At 59.5% G+C, this 12,665-nt stretch overlaps 1 protein-coding gene across 6 annotated transcripts in view; it reads right to left on the bottom strand.

Annotated features, from left to right (window-relative positions):
- LTBP3 (latent transforming growth factor beta binding protein 3) overlaps positions 1-12,665 on the bottom strand; it is a 17,514-nt gene extending 4,849 nt beyond the window's left edge. Inside the window, exons 1-16 of one of the 6 annotated variants that reach the window (XM_025445727.3) lie at positions 11,938-12,665; positions 8,683-9,012; positions 8,325-8,527; positions 8,068-8,173; positions 7,753-7,845; positions 7,454-7,576; positions 6,793-6,948; positions 6,524-6,709; positions 5,959-5,975; positions 5,807-5,879; positions 5,545-5,643; positions 3,560-3,685; positions 3,346-3,477; positions 3,089-3,217; positions 2,734-2,856; positions 2,369-2,491 (exon numbers count right to left, since the gene is read on the bottom strand). In XM_025445727.3, coding sequence (XP_025301512.2) covers positions 2,369-2,491; positions 2,734-2,856; positions 3,089-3,217; positions 3,346-3,477; positions 3,560-3,685; positions 5,545-5,643; positions 5,807-5,879; positions 5,959-5,975; positions 6,524-6,709; positions 6,793-6,948; positions 7,454-7,576; positions 7,753-7,845; positions 8,068-8,173; positions 8,325-8,527; positions 8,683-9,012; positions 11,938-12,271 — 2,353 coding nt within the window. In that variant the 5' untranslated portion in view covers positions 12,272-12,665. Of the gene's footprint in view, positions 1-2,368; positions 2,492-2,733; positions 2,857-3,088; positions 3,218-3,345; positions 3,478-3,559; positions 3,686-5,544; positions 5,644-5,806; positions 5,881-5,958; positions 5,976-6,522; positions 6,710-6,792; positions 6,952-7,453; positions 7,577-7,752; positions 7,846-8,067; positions 8,174-8,324; positions 8,528-8,682; positions 9,013-11,937 lie in introns of all 6 variants that reach the window. The other 5 variants (XM_025445724.3, XM_025445725.3, XM_035701646.2 and 2 more) reach the window with 5 other exon arrangements.

Raw genomic sequence — 12,665 nt, 5'->3', positions numbered from 1 at the left:
CCCCAGCTGCTCTCACCCTTTCATCTGCCATGGCTCCCTTTCTTCCCACGTAAACAAGCCCCTCTCTTTGTCCTTCTCACGGAATAAAGTCTTCCGCTTGTGCAGTAAAGGAACTTGGCCTTCCCCTGAAAGCATGCTTCTCTGCAGTCCCTTGTGGCAGAAGCTGGTTCTTGGCCACACCTCAGACCCCTTCCAAACGTGCTCTGCCTCCGAGGTGCACTTGGCCCCCATGCCAGCCTTCACCTTCTCTTTGCTGTCAGCACCCACCTTCCTAGTCTCCCTTTCTCAGTCTTGCTCCCCACTCGAGTACTTTTCAGCATCCATAGGGTCAGCCAGGCCTAGCCTTGACCTTACTTACACCATCAGTTTCTGTGACCTTCACTTCAGTGGCAGTTGCTTCCCCCACCCCACCCCCGCTCCCCGGCCTCTGCTGTTATCAAGTCCCCTATCCCACCTTCTCCCTCAGAGGCCTGCAACACCTCTCCTCCCTCAGCACTGCTCTGCCAGGCCATGCTTCCCTCTGGGCCTCCAGATCCAGGATGTTGAGTAGGGTGCAGGCAACGGCCAGGCTGAGCACCCTGGGCCATGGCCACTCCCTCTGGCCTTAGGCCCTGCCTGATACTCAGCGTGGCTAGCACCACCCTGCCCCTCCTTCCAAGTCTGGACTTCTGGAAAGTCCCTAGGCAGCTCCCATGCCCTTGGGCAGTCCCAAACCTCTACTGGTCATTGCAAGTCCCCTGCTGGACTCAGGCCCTCCTCCAATGTTCATTGAGAAAACTAAGGGTAATCTCCTTTAACCTCCTGAAAATTATTACATCTGCTAGAGCAAGAGATGTCCCTTCTCCTGCCCATGGCTCCTCCCCCAGCTGCGATTATCATCCCCTGGCCCACTTTCCTGGTATCTCCTTAGCCTACAACCCTAAACCCCATTCTGGTAGCCCCATGTCCCACTCTTCCTCACTTGCTGCCTGCATCTCTTGGCCCCCTCATGCCACAGAAGCCACCCAACCAAGGTTACCAGGGACTTTCTCATCTCACTACTCACTTTTTACTTTACAAGAATGTTTCTTGTGCATTTGGTTCATCTTCCTCTGCCCTGGAAGCCTCTCCCCAGTTTCTCAGCTCATACTCGCTGAGCCTTCTTCCATCCGCCCCCACTTCCCACTCCTATCCCCCTACCTTCTGTTGATGTGGCCTTGCCCACAAGGCTTTGCTGAGGCTCCACTCACTGGACCCACCCTCTTTGGCTGAGCAAGCGCACCCCAAGGCTCCACAGTCCCCAGAAGTCCACAATTCCAGGGGACTGTGTCTGGCCAAGGCTTCCAATCTGTACCGCCCACCCTCTGCTGGCATCTCCAGCTCAGAGGCCCACAGGGACCACCTACTCAATTTGTCCAGCATGAAATGTAGTGTCTTCCTTCTCAAATCTGCACCACCCCTGGAGGCCCTATCCCAACAAACAGCACCACCCACAGAGTCACCCAAACCAGAAACCTGGAGGTCCCTCTCTCCCCGCCTCTCTCACCTTGACATCCAGTTAACAAGCCCAGGTAATCTGCTTTAATATTTCTCTTATATCACATCACCCCATGACCATCTCGAGGCCACTACCCTCATCATGTCCACCACCATCTGTGTCCTGAGTCTCCAGCAAACCGTCAGCTACTCTGCACACTCAGCAGCAGGAAACTTTCTAAAGCCAATGGTGAATCTCATCAGCCTTCCCCTTAAAATGCTTCAGGTGCCTCATAACACCCTCAGGATGAAGCTCAGCCTCCTGGGCAGGGCTCAGGGGGCCTCCTAGAGGGTGGGGCCCTGCCCCTCACCAGCCAGAACTCAGCCCCCCACCCTCTGCTTACACCTCAGTTTTCTGTGCATCCCGCACTGATTTTCACCTCTGAGTCCCCTGGTGTTGGCTTTCTTTGCTTGGTTAAATTCCTACTGTTCTTTCAGGGCAGTTCTGGCCTCCCCTCCTCCCAGCCCCCGAACCCACATTACAGCCAGGCCCACAGCCTTGCATTCTCCAGTCTGTGCCTAATGTTCCTCAGTTTCTCTGAATCCCAGCCCCAGCCCACCTCTTGGTGCCTAAGAAACAGTGCAGCAGAACTACTAACGCCCCTCCTTGTCCTTTAATATCTTTTTTCCCCTTTAAATGTAAGAAATGTGCTTTGCAAAAGCAGCTTCAAGCCTCGCCTCCCTAAGACCCTTCTTCTGTAGAAATTCTGGTGGCCCTTTCATCAGCCAGGTCCAGTGAGCTGGAGGGTGAATTAGCTATCTCCTGCCCAACATGGGACAGACAGGCTTACTCGGTCCCCAGCTTCCACGCGTGAGTGGGTGCGGGAGCATCGGGGAAGGGGCTGGGGCTCACCCTGGCAACTGCGGCCGTCGGGCGCCGGCGCGTAGCCCTGGGCGCACGTGCAGCGGAAAGAGCCTGGGAGGTTCTCGCACCAGCCGGGCGAGCAGGGGCTGCCCTCGGCACACTCGTTCACGTCTGCAGCGGCGAAGACGCGCCTCGGTCGCCGCCCCCTTGGACCCCGCGTGGTGCCGGGGCGGGGGTCTCCTCTGCCTGGGATGGGGGAGGCCCCCACTGCCAGGCGCCTCTCACCGCCATCGGCCCCGCCCCTGTCCTAACAGGACCCGGAAACTGCTGGGTCCCGGAGACAACTTCCGCACGGGCCCCGCCCATCAGCCTTCGAATCCCCGCCCCGTCTGGCTCCACGCCCCGCCCCTCACCGCGGCAGGCCCCGCCCCCTTGGCTGCGGTAGCCGGGCTGACAGGGAATGCACTTGAAGCTCCCGGGTTTGTTCTCGCATTTGCCGTCCGGGCAGGAGCTGGGATCTCGGCACTCGTCGATGTCTGTGCGGGGCGGGGGAGGAGGGAGACCCATCTGGGGACAATGTGGCGGGCCAGGCGCTCAGTGTCCTGGGTGGGGCCTCCCTCCGTTACAGACCACCAAGGCCAACCCGGTCCTCTGGGCTCCCGCAGCCCAACCTCAGAGGCCCAGAGCTGGAGTCCAGGCCTCCTGCCCCCAGCCCGGGTCGAGGGACAGCAGAGGACCCCCTGTCGGTCTGGAGGGGGTCTCCCCCACCTTCGCACACGGGTGGTCGTGAGGCTTTGAGCCGGTAGCCGGGGTAGCAGTTGCACTTGTAGTGGCCGGGGAAGTTGAGGCAGAAGCCGCCATCGCCACACAGGTGAGGCTTGGCGCACTCGTTCAGGTCTGAGTAGGAGGAAGAGGGCGTGAGGGGGTTGCCAGGGGCGGTGGAGGCGGTTGCACGGCAATCCAGAGGAGAGGCCCCCGTCCGCCCTGCCCCACCCCTACCCCGCGCTAGCCCCCACCGTGCTCACCCACGCACGAGCGCCCCCCGGCGCCGACGTGCAGGCGGTAGCCCCGGTTGCAGTGGCAGTTGTACGAGCCGCCCGTGTTCATGCAGACGCCCCTCCCGGCGCCGCAGGGCTCCGCCTCGCACTCATTCACGTCTGAGAAGGACCCGGGCGGGGACAAGTCTCAGGGCGTTGGGATCCTAGGCCGCCCCGGGGCCCCCCACTCCCCCGCGCTCACCCACGCAGTAGCGGTGCTGCGGGTGCGATCGGTAGCCGGGATTGCAGTGACAGGAGTAGTCCGAGGGGCCCGGGACGCACTCTCCGTGGCCACAGATGTTCTGGTTCAGACGGCACTCGTCTGTCTCTGGGAGGCGGGAGGGGGGAGGCGGTTGAGCAGGGGGCCGAGCAGGGAGCGCTCACTTTCTGCCACGGTTCCGGTTCCCGGGCAGACCTCGATGCCCTATTCCTATGACCCAGATACCCGAGCCTGATCACACCATGACCTCGGGTCCTTGCAGCTCATACTCCAATCCTAGGATTTCCTGCACCTCCATCCCAGATAACCCCAACATCACGACCCCAGAGGGCAACCCCAGGTTCCATTCCTAACCTCAACTCTAGCATCCCTGATATTTCTATCCCTACTGCCTTCCATCTCCAGCACCCCAAACGCCATCACCTCCCCTCAGGGCCATTCAGTCATCCCAATACCCCTACCCAACAGGCTCTGAGACCCTCCCCCTCCACTCACAATATTTAAAACCCTGTAGCCTTAGACACTCCCCTATACTCTAGCCCAGTGACCCCAACACCTTTGCCTCAGGGACCTGGGTCCCCTATTCCAGAATGGTTGCTTTCCTCCCCCTCCCAAGGCAGGCAAGGAGCTCATTTCCTGGGAATCTGCATGCCCCCTCGTTGTGCAGAAGTGGTCAGATCCAGAAACCCCCTTTGCACTCTTTGTCACCAGTCCTGAACTCCCTGCCTCCTATGTTCCTCCTCCTCCTCCCTCAATTCCCTCCTCCTTGAAACCCTGGACTGGATCCTGAGCTCTGCCCCACCCCCAAACACACCCAGCAGGCTGCTCTTTTCACCTAGACTATCTGGCTCCCCAGCCTCCTGAACACCCCCTCCCCTGAGAAGCCTCCCCAGGTGCCTCTTCCCCCACATTCCCACAGCCCTGAGGGAGCTGTCACTGCGCTGTCCTAGCCCATACAGGCCTCCAGGACTGCCACCCTGGGCCCTCACCCCAGAGCCTCCTAGGTTCCAATCAGCTGGTAGCTCCTTCCAATCAGCTCTGGAGCCCACCCAGACAGACTAGAATCTGGCTCCTGACTGCGGCGGAGGAACAAGCTATTGAATCTGAGCCCCTGTATTCTCATCTGGATGATGAAGCTAACCATACCCACATTCACAGTAGGAGAAGGTTAAATGATATTTAGTATGTAAAACCCTTCAGTCAGTGCCTGGCACAAGGCAGTTGCTCAGCCATAGCTAGCAATTATCATGATGCCCCAAACCCTCCGGACTCTTCCCACAGCCTTTGGGATCAAACCCAGGCCTCTTAACAAGGCTCTGTGAGTTGGCCCTCCCTTGGTTCAAAAACACTGGGCTGTGTGTGGTTTTCCATCCACCAATGTTTCATGTACCCTTTGCCTGATCTTCCCTTGGAATGTCAGTTTTCCCAACCTGCACACCCATTCCTTCCCCACTTCTTATTCATTTCTAACACTCTTTCAAGGCCCTGCCCAGAAAACCTTTTCTCCTTGCCACCCTCCATATTATCACAACTCCCAAACTTCTTTCCTTCTTGGATTTATTTTTCCACGGCATTTATGAGACATACTAGATTTTTACCACTGATCTGTCTGGTGTCTGTTTGCCCTGCAAGAACAGAGAATTTCTGGCTTTGGTTTACTACTGTATCCCCAGCACCTAAACAGTGCCTGGCACGTAGTAGGTGCTCAATAAATATTTGTTGGATGAGTGGATTATTACCCTCGGACTGAGCTGAGCACCAAAATACTGGCGTTATTCAAGGGCAGAATGGGGTCTCTGCTGCACACAATGGCTTCCCCAGAGGCCAGTGCGGTACACAGCCTGGCACAGAGTAACCCCAGGATAAATGTTAGTGCTCAGGAATGATTGGGGAGGTGGTGAGGGAGGAGTAAAATTAAGCCAGGGAGGGGTCTTCTCTGGGACGTGGCCTAGGTGGACAGGTCTTACCTGTGACCTGAGTAGGAGCGATCTCCACTGCACTGCGGGATGGCGGGAGGTCTGGCAGGAACCAGCGCACAGTGGGAGGCGAGGGCCGAGAGATCAACTCTGTAGGCAGAAGTGTAGATCCATCAGGGGTTGTGAACAATGGGAAAGCCACCCCTCTCTAGGCAAGCCATTGGCTAGGATTTCACATCCAGCTCCACTATCCTTTTGTGGCTCCTCTGTCAACCACCCCCATGAGGACTGGTTCCTGCAGTGCCCAGCTCACCTGGGTATGGCCTGGCAGGAGACATGGTGGCAGTCGGGTGACTCTGCTGTGCTGACTCCTCCTCTATCACTGGCTGTGAGGACAGTAGTCTCCTTAGCTTCCCATTGTCTCCTTAGCTTCCCTGCTCCTCCCGCCCAGGCTCTCATACTCACTGAGTCCGTGCTCACCCCTAAAAGGGAAGATGATGGGGCAATTAGTGCAGGGCTGGGAGGAGGGAGTTAAGACTAGGATCGGCAGTTATTTGTGGTTAGGGTCTCTAAGAGTTCAACAATCATGTCTCTGGGTCAAGTGTCAAGAGTTAGATCCTAGGGTCAGGGAAACAGTTATAGGGAGCAATGGCTGGTCAAGGTCCTTGGGTTATAGAATAAGGCTTAGGAGGTGATCTCTAGAGTCAAAGTCCTTGGGTCAAGAGTCAGAAGGTCATATCTAGGTACAACATTTGAGCTGGATCAATGCCCTGGTGGAAATCAAAGGGGTTCCATACTCAGAGGAATAAATCTGGAGGAAAATGGATGGTCAGATCCTGCTGATCAGGGGATAAATCCTAGGGTTGCAACCTTGCTTAGGGACAAGAGGGTTAGCTCTGGGAGCCAGTGGTTAGGTCAAGGATTAGGAGTTAGGGGTTAGACTCTGAGGTCATATCTGCAGGTCAGGAGTCCAGGGGTCAGGTTCTAGGTGTTTGGCATCTGTCAGGGAATGGAAAGGGTCAGGCCAGACCTCGCTCTTCCTCTGTGTCCTCAGGTGGTGGTGCCCGGCTAGGGCTCTCGGGGAGCTGTTGGGGCTTGGGTGGCCCGTCGGGGTGCAGGAAAAGGGAAAAATCACTTTCTCCCTGAATGGTGAGTGTCTGGTGGGAAGTGAGGATGTGGTACCCCTTCCCAGCTGGACAGATCTCCTTGAAGGCAGCTGCCAGAGCAAGGGGCAGAGAAATGAGTGTTTCCTGGATAGGCACACAGACGGCCCCTCAGCCCCACATGCCTCAGGCTCACCGGTGCCATCAGTGGGGCAGCGCTGGCACCTCGCACCCCAGGCCTTGCCCACACTGCAGCAGCAGAGCTGGCGGGTAAGGCGCGTGGTCAGTGGGTGCTGGCACTGGTGCTCCGGGCTCACCAGGCGGAAACACAGGCTCTTCTCCTCTGGCTTGTCTGCTGCAGGGGCCAGGGGCAGGCATGGGCATCCTGCCTTGAACACTGCCCATGTCCCTCTTACCAACTGCTCCAGACCTTGCCTCTCTGGCTCAGACAACCCTTGATCCTCATGTGGCCTCTGACCTCACATGACCCTGAATTCATGTGATCCCTGAACCTGTGTTTCTCTGGCCGCATGTGACCCCTGAAATCTCTGTGATCAACTGGCCCCACTGGCCCTTGATTCTAGTTGCTCTAGACTCTATCCCTCCTACCCAACCAGCCCATGATCTTATATGACCCTCGCTCTGTATAGCCCCTGACCCCATGTGACCTCTAACCAGATCTCACGTGACTCCTGAGCCCACTGATCCCTGATCCTATCGGCTCTGGGCCTTATTCCTCCTCCAATCAACCCTGACCCCACTCTGACCTTTGTGACCTCTGATCCTTGCTGCTTGGAGCCTTACCTCTCCTGTCCATGCCTTGTGACCTCCCCAGGACCTGAGCCCCCCATTCTCACCAATGCACTGTGTTCGGGAGGGACCCAAGCTATGGCCAGGTGGGCAGACGCAGCGATAGGAGCCAGGGTTGTTGAGGCAGTCACCATGGCGACACATGCCCGGCATCGCGCACTCGTTGATGTCTGTGGTAAGTGGGAATGTGATCTCTCTAGTGTGGGGCCACAGGGTGACAGCAAGCTGCTCCAAGAACCTCAAGGTCCTGCTCCAGCCCCACCTCCTCTGTCACCCACCATGGGACCTCCCACAGTGACAACTGGCTTGTCCCTCCAGTCCACAGAATCTCCTGGCTGGCCCATACCCTGGCAGTGGGTGCTGTTGAGTCTCTTGTAGCCCTGGGGGCAGTCGGTGCCCACCTCCCCACGTACAGGTCCTGGTTTCTGCACCCCTGTGTCTGCAGAGAGAGGACAGCATGGCAGGGGAGGATACTGGGGGTCCTGCGGGGAGGGAAAGGAGGGTGCTGGGGAGGAGCAGAGTGGGATGCTGGGAGAGGGGTAATTTGGTGGGCAGTGAGAGGCTCAAGCTGCATAAGCTAGGTCCTCCCCCTGTAGGGGAGAAGGAGGTATGCATGGGTTCCCCCCTGCAGCAGCGGGTATCCCTGAGCCCAGGCACTCACACTGCAGCTGAGGGCATTTATGGCACTTGCTCTGGCCCCATGCGGTGCCGATGCTCCCACAGCAGTCCTCCTGCTTGGTGAGGCCCGGGAGGGGATTGCTGCCACACTAGGGGAAGTTGGAACAGGGGTCACAGGGGGCCCAGCCCCACCCGGCCTCCCTCCTCAGGGGACCCCTGTTTTGCGCAATCCGCATTGAGCTGGGACAGGATAACCCTGAGACCCAAGGGCTGGTCCAGCTGGACTGTGGATTCACTCACGGGCTGCTTGGGTAGTGTGTCCTGGAAGCAGCGGCCCAGGGGCTTCTGGGTGGGTGGCCGGGGGTGCTGGGGCTTGGGGTGCGGCAGCAGGTGCTGCGAAGGGGCGGGGCCCTCGGCATTCGACCCCTCGATGCGGTGCACTTGGACCGAGGCCTCGGGTGGGTGGTGGACGCGCACGTTCACCACGGGGGGCGGGGCCTGCACTGAGGGGCGGTGCACGGTGGCTTCAGTGCTGCCCCACACTACTACAGGTTGTGGAGCCAGGGGGCGAGCCAGGGGGCGGGGGCTCCTGGAGGTCCCACCACCAGTGTGTCCGCCCCCTTCGGCCTCCCCGGGTCTGCCCCGTGTGGTCCGGTACCTTCTGCTGAGATCTGTCCTGGCCCAAGGGGCACCAGGAAGGCTGCATGCTGCGCAGGGGGTCCCTCCCCAGGCCCCGGCGGATCAGCGATCACCTGGACCGCGTAGACGGCGTGCTTGCTGGCCACAGACTCGCTCTCTGGAGCCAGGGGCGGCAGCGCACCTGTGGACAGGGCCCCGGCCCGGCCCAGCCCAGGGCCCGAGCCGCCGGTGCTCCCGCCAGCTCCTCCGGCAGGCACCTGGCAGAAGCGACCCGTGAAGTCCGGGGGACACAGGCACTGGTTTCGGGAGGAGCACTGGCCACCGTTCATGCAGGGAAGAGGGCACACCACTGAGGAGGGGAGGTAGATCAGGGTCCAGGCACATCGGCACCCCCAGCCCCCAGTCCCCAGCTCCCAGTCCCCAGCCGGCACCCCCAGCCCCCAGTCCCCAGCTCCCAGTCCCCAGCCGGGTCCCTCCTCATCCACTCCCTCTCTTTCCCCTCCTCCCCACTTCCTTGCCACCCACTGGTTCTGTCCTCCTTGAGAAGCTGGTTTTGGAACCCGTAGAAACTGCTCTCTCGGTCTTCCCAACATCCTTCTACCCAATGTAGCTTCTGGAGTCTTAAATCCTGGATTTAAATCCTAGCAAGGAGGCCATGTGCCAGCTGTGTGGCCCTGAGCATCTTGCTCCTCCTCCCTGTGCCTCAGCGATCTCATCTGTAGGGATGTTTGTTGTGTCTACTCAAGGAGGTAATCCCTGTACAAATACTCAGCACAGTGCCTGGCACATGGAGGGTATTTAAAAAGTACTAGCAAATGATGGTGCTGGTGGTGATGGAACAGCTGCTTTCTCCTCTGGCTTTCCCCTCCAGACTTTCCTGGGAATGTGACCTCTATCTGGCACTTCCTCCTCTTCTAAATTCTCCTTCATTCAGACCTCAGCCCTCTCTGAGCCCTCCCTCCTTTCCTCCTTCTGCCTTGCCATCCCAGGGCCTATACCTCACCACTATCAGCGATGCCCACATCTCTAGCTACTACCTCTCTGGGACCTCTCTTGGCCACCTCCATCCAGGGAACGCTGTCAAAAATCCACATCCTCTTCCCCCTCTTCCCCTCCCACCTTGGACTACTGCCCCTAGAGAAACCCCTCTCAGGCAAAGCCCTGATATCACACCCCTGCCCACTGCTTGCTTCATCATCCAAACATTTAAGGCTCTCCATGGCCCAGAATGAATCTGTTATAAGCTGATCCCCCTCTGCTCTTTCCACATGCACCCCATGCCTTAGCACTCTTCTCCCTCCTCCTAAAAACATATCACATCTCCTGCCACTATGGCTTTTTTTTATTCATGCCACTCCCTCCCCTTGGGGCCCTGTCCCTCCACCTCTACGTCTTCAAATATTACCCTTCCAGCTTCAGCTTCTCCTCTGGGAAGGGAGCCTTTTCCCATACACCCACCCCTCTCACCTCTGTTCCCTCTCCTGAGTTATCACCCTCCGCCCAGCTCTGTCTGGCACTTGACTTGGTTATATTTATGTCTGTCTCCCACACTGTAAAGGGTGCTTTGGAGGGCAGGGCTGGGTCTGCCTCAGCTCTGGGTCTGCCTCTCCCCCCAGAGGAGGTTCAGGGGGGATGAATGAAGGAGTGACTGAGTGACAGGCTGAGATCTATGTCTTTCTGCAACACACACTCACATCCCACATCCAGCCTTGGGGCCCTGAGCTCTCACACCAGCCCCAGCCCCTCTCCTGCCTGCCCTGTGGCTGCTCTCACTTCTTAGAATGGAAAGATGAGGGTGATGTTCTTCTGGACACTTGCAGTGCCTCAGAGGGACAACTCACATCTATGGCCATCAGGGCCTGGCTAAGAGCATCCCAGCCCAGCCCATCCTGCCAGGACTGTCAGGGCAGAAGAGGCGTGTCTTGGGCTGGGGGAGGCAGGATCCGCTTCTTCCTGCCTTCCAGTGAGTCACCCATAGCGGTGAGGGTGACCTCTCAATGACACCCGCCCACTGTGGCCTGGGCACCAAGCCTGAGGGATGTGGGCAGCACAGATGGAGACAGCAGCCTGGGCAGTATGGCCAGGGGGTCTGGGAGGCTGGGCCCACATACACTCACACGCACGGTCATCCTGTCTCTCTCTCTCTGTCTCTCTCTCTCTCTCTCACACACACACACACACATACACACACACATTCATTCTGGCACCAACACAAGCTCACAGAAACACTCTCATAGTGACTGGAGACATGCACCCAAGACAACACAAAGAAACATGTAATTAATCACAGAGTGTTACTCCAAAGCCTATGCACGCACACAAGCGCACACACACACCTCACGAGAACTATGGACCACATCAGTGGGGTTCCTTTGGGTCTGTGAGTCTGTATGTGAGTATAGGAATGTGTAAGAGGGGCCGTTTTGCTGGTGCCATCCTGGGCCCAGCTTAATTACCCTGTCCAGGAGGGTAATTACTGCTGGGACACCTCCCCCAGCCTGGCCCACAGGGCCCTGGTAGGAGGAGAGTGGAGCGCCAGGGCTGGCCCTTTGAAGAGAGATGCCGGGGAAGGGGCAGGCTCCAGTTGGAACTGGGGAGTCCTGAGGGCTTGTTAGGGAGGGGAGACTCTGAGGCAGAGCTCTTGAGAGCTTAAGGGGAAGGCATAGATGGGACACCGTGAAAAAGAAGGACTGAGGAACCAAACCAGCCCCCACCTCCAAGCCTGCATTCCACTTGTTAGGCCTCAGCACTTCTTTCCTCCAAGACATTGCCAATATCTAACTTCACCCCCAGCCTTGGCCTTGGCTCCTCCCAGAGCATGCAGGTGTCTACCCCTGGCAGGCCCTGCGTTAGACGTTTTGAAAGGACTTTTCGTTTCTTCCAGCAAATCTGTTCCTTGAGGGAATATTTATCCCTTCTCTGTGACCTCCGGGCCCCAGCTCACATCCCTCAAAAGCCCCTGTGTGCTGACTTGATTCCCTCTCAGAACCCAGCGCCTTCCCAGTGGCCTGTGTCATCTGGGACCCCAGCATGACCCCATACCTTAGGTCTCAGCCCTACCCCAAAGCTGTAAGGCGGGGTCCATGCAGCCCTCTGACTCTAGCCTCAGGACTCCAGCCTCCCAAGCTCCTCAGGTCACTGGGGCCCCAGGCCCCAGAGCTCTGCTTTCCGCGCCCCTGGCCCCCCGCGTCATGTACCCTACCCGGGCGTGTCTCCCGCATTCGGCCCGGCGCCTGCCTTCCCGCTCCCCCGACCCGTGCCCCCTGGCCCTCACCCACGCGGAAGCCGGAGCCCGTGAGCGTGTCGGTGCTGTGGCCGTTCTCTCCGATGAGCGTCATGTTGGAGCCCTGCTGACAACTGTCCCGACACTGGCCCTTGAGACAGGTCCGCTTGCAGATCACGGGCGCAAAGACCACCTTGAAGCGCTCGCGGGCCAGCGCCCCGCCCCCGCCGGCGCCCCGCTCGCCCGCCGGCCCCCCCTCGGCCCCGCCGCCCGGGCCCAGCAGCAGCAGCAGCAGCAGCAGCAGCGCCAGCAGCCCCGCCGCCCCCGCCCCCGCCCCGCGCATCTCAGGGGCCCGGCCGCCAGCAGCCCCGCGGGGCCGGGGCATCCGGGGCCGCCCGGGCTATAGTCGCGGCGCCCGGGGGTGGGGGGTTGGGGTAGCAAGCCGGGAGCCCCGGGAGAGGGGAGCGAGGGCCGGGAGGGAGAAGAACAGAGGAAGCGCGCAGGGAGGGGACGGCAGGCGCGGGCGCGGGCCCGGCGCGAGGCAAAGAGATGGAGGCTGGACTGCGGGGAGCCCGGAAACTTCCAGAGCCCCGGGAGGGAGCCCAGCCACGAACCGGGGCCGGGGGCGGGGGGCCTGCGAAGGCCCCAAACTGAGGCGGCCGCGCGAAGGCCGAGCGAGTTGAGGCGGAGGAGGGGCGAGGCGAGAGGAAGGCCGGGCGGCCGGCCCGCTCCGCGCCTCCCCCGGCCGGGCTGGGCTCCCGCGGCCGCCGGGAAGCAGG

Source organism: Canis lupus, chromosome 18, assembly GCF_003254725.2.
Source record: "Canis lupus dingo isolate Sandy chromosome 18, ASM325472v2, whole genome shotgun sequence".
Classification (NCBI taxonomy): domain Eukaryota; kingdom Metazoa; phylum Chordata; class Mammalia; order Carnivora; family Canidae; genus Canis; species Canis lupus.
Note: the sequence above shows the minus strand (reverse complement) of the source record. Positions and strands in the feature narration are given on the sequence as shown.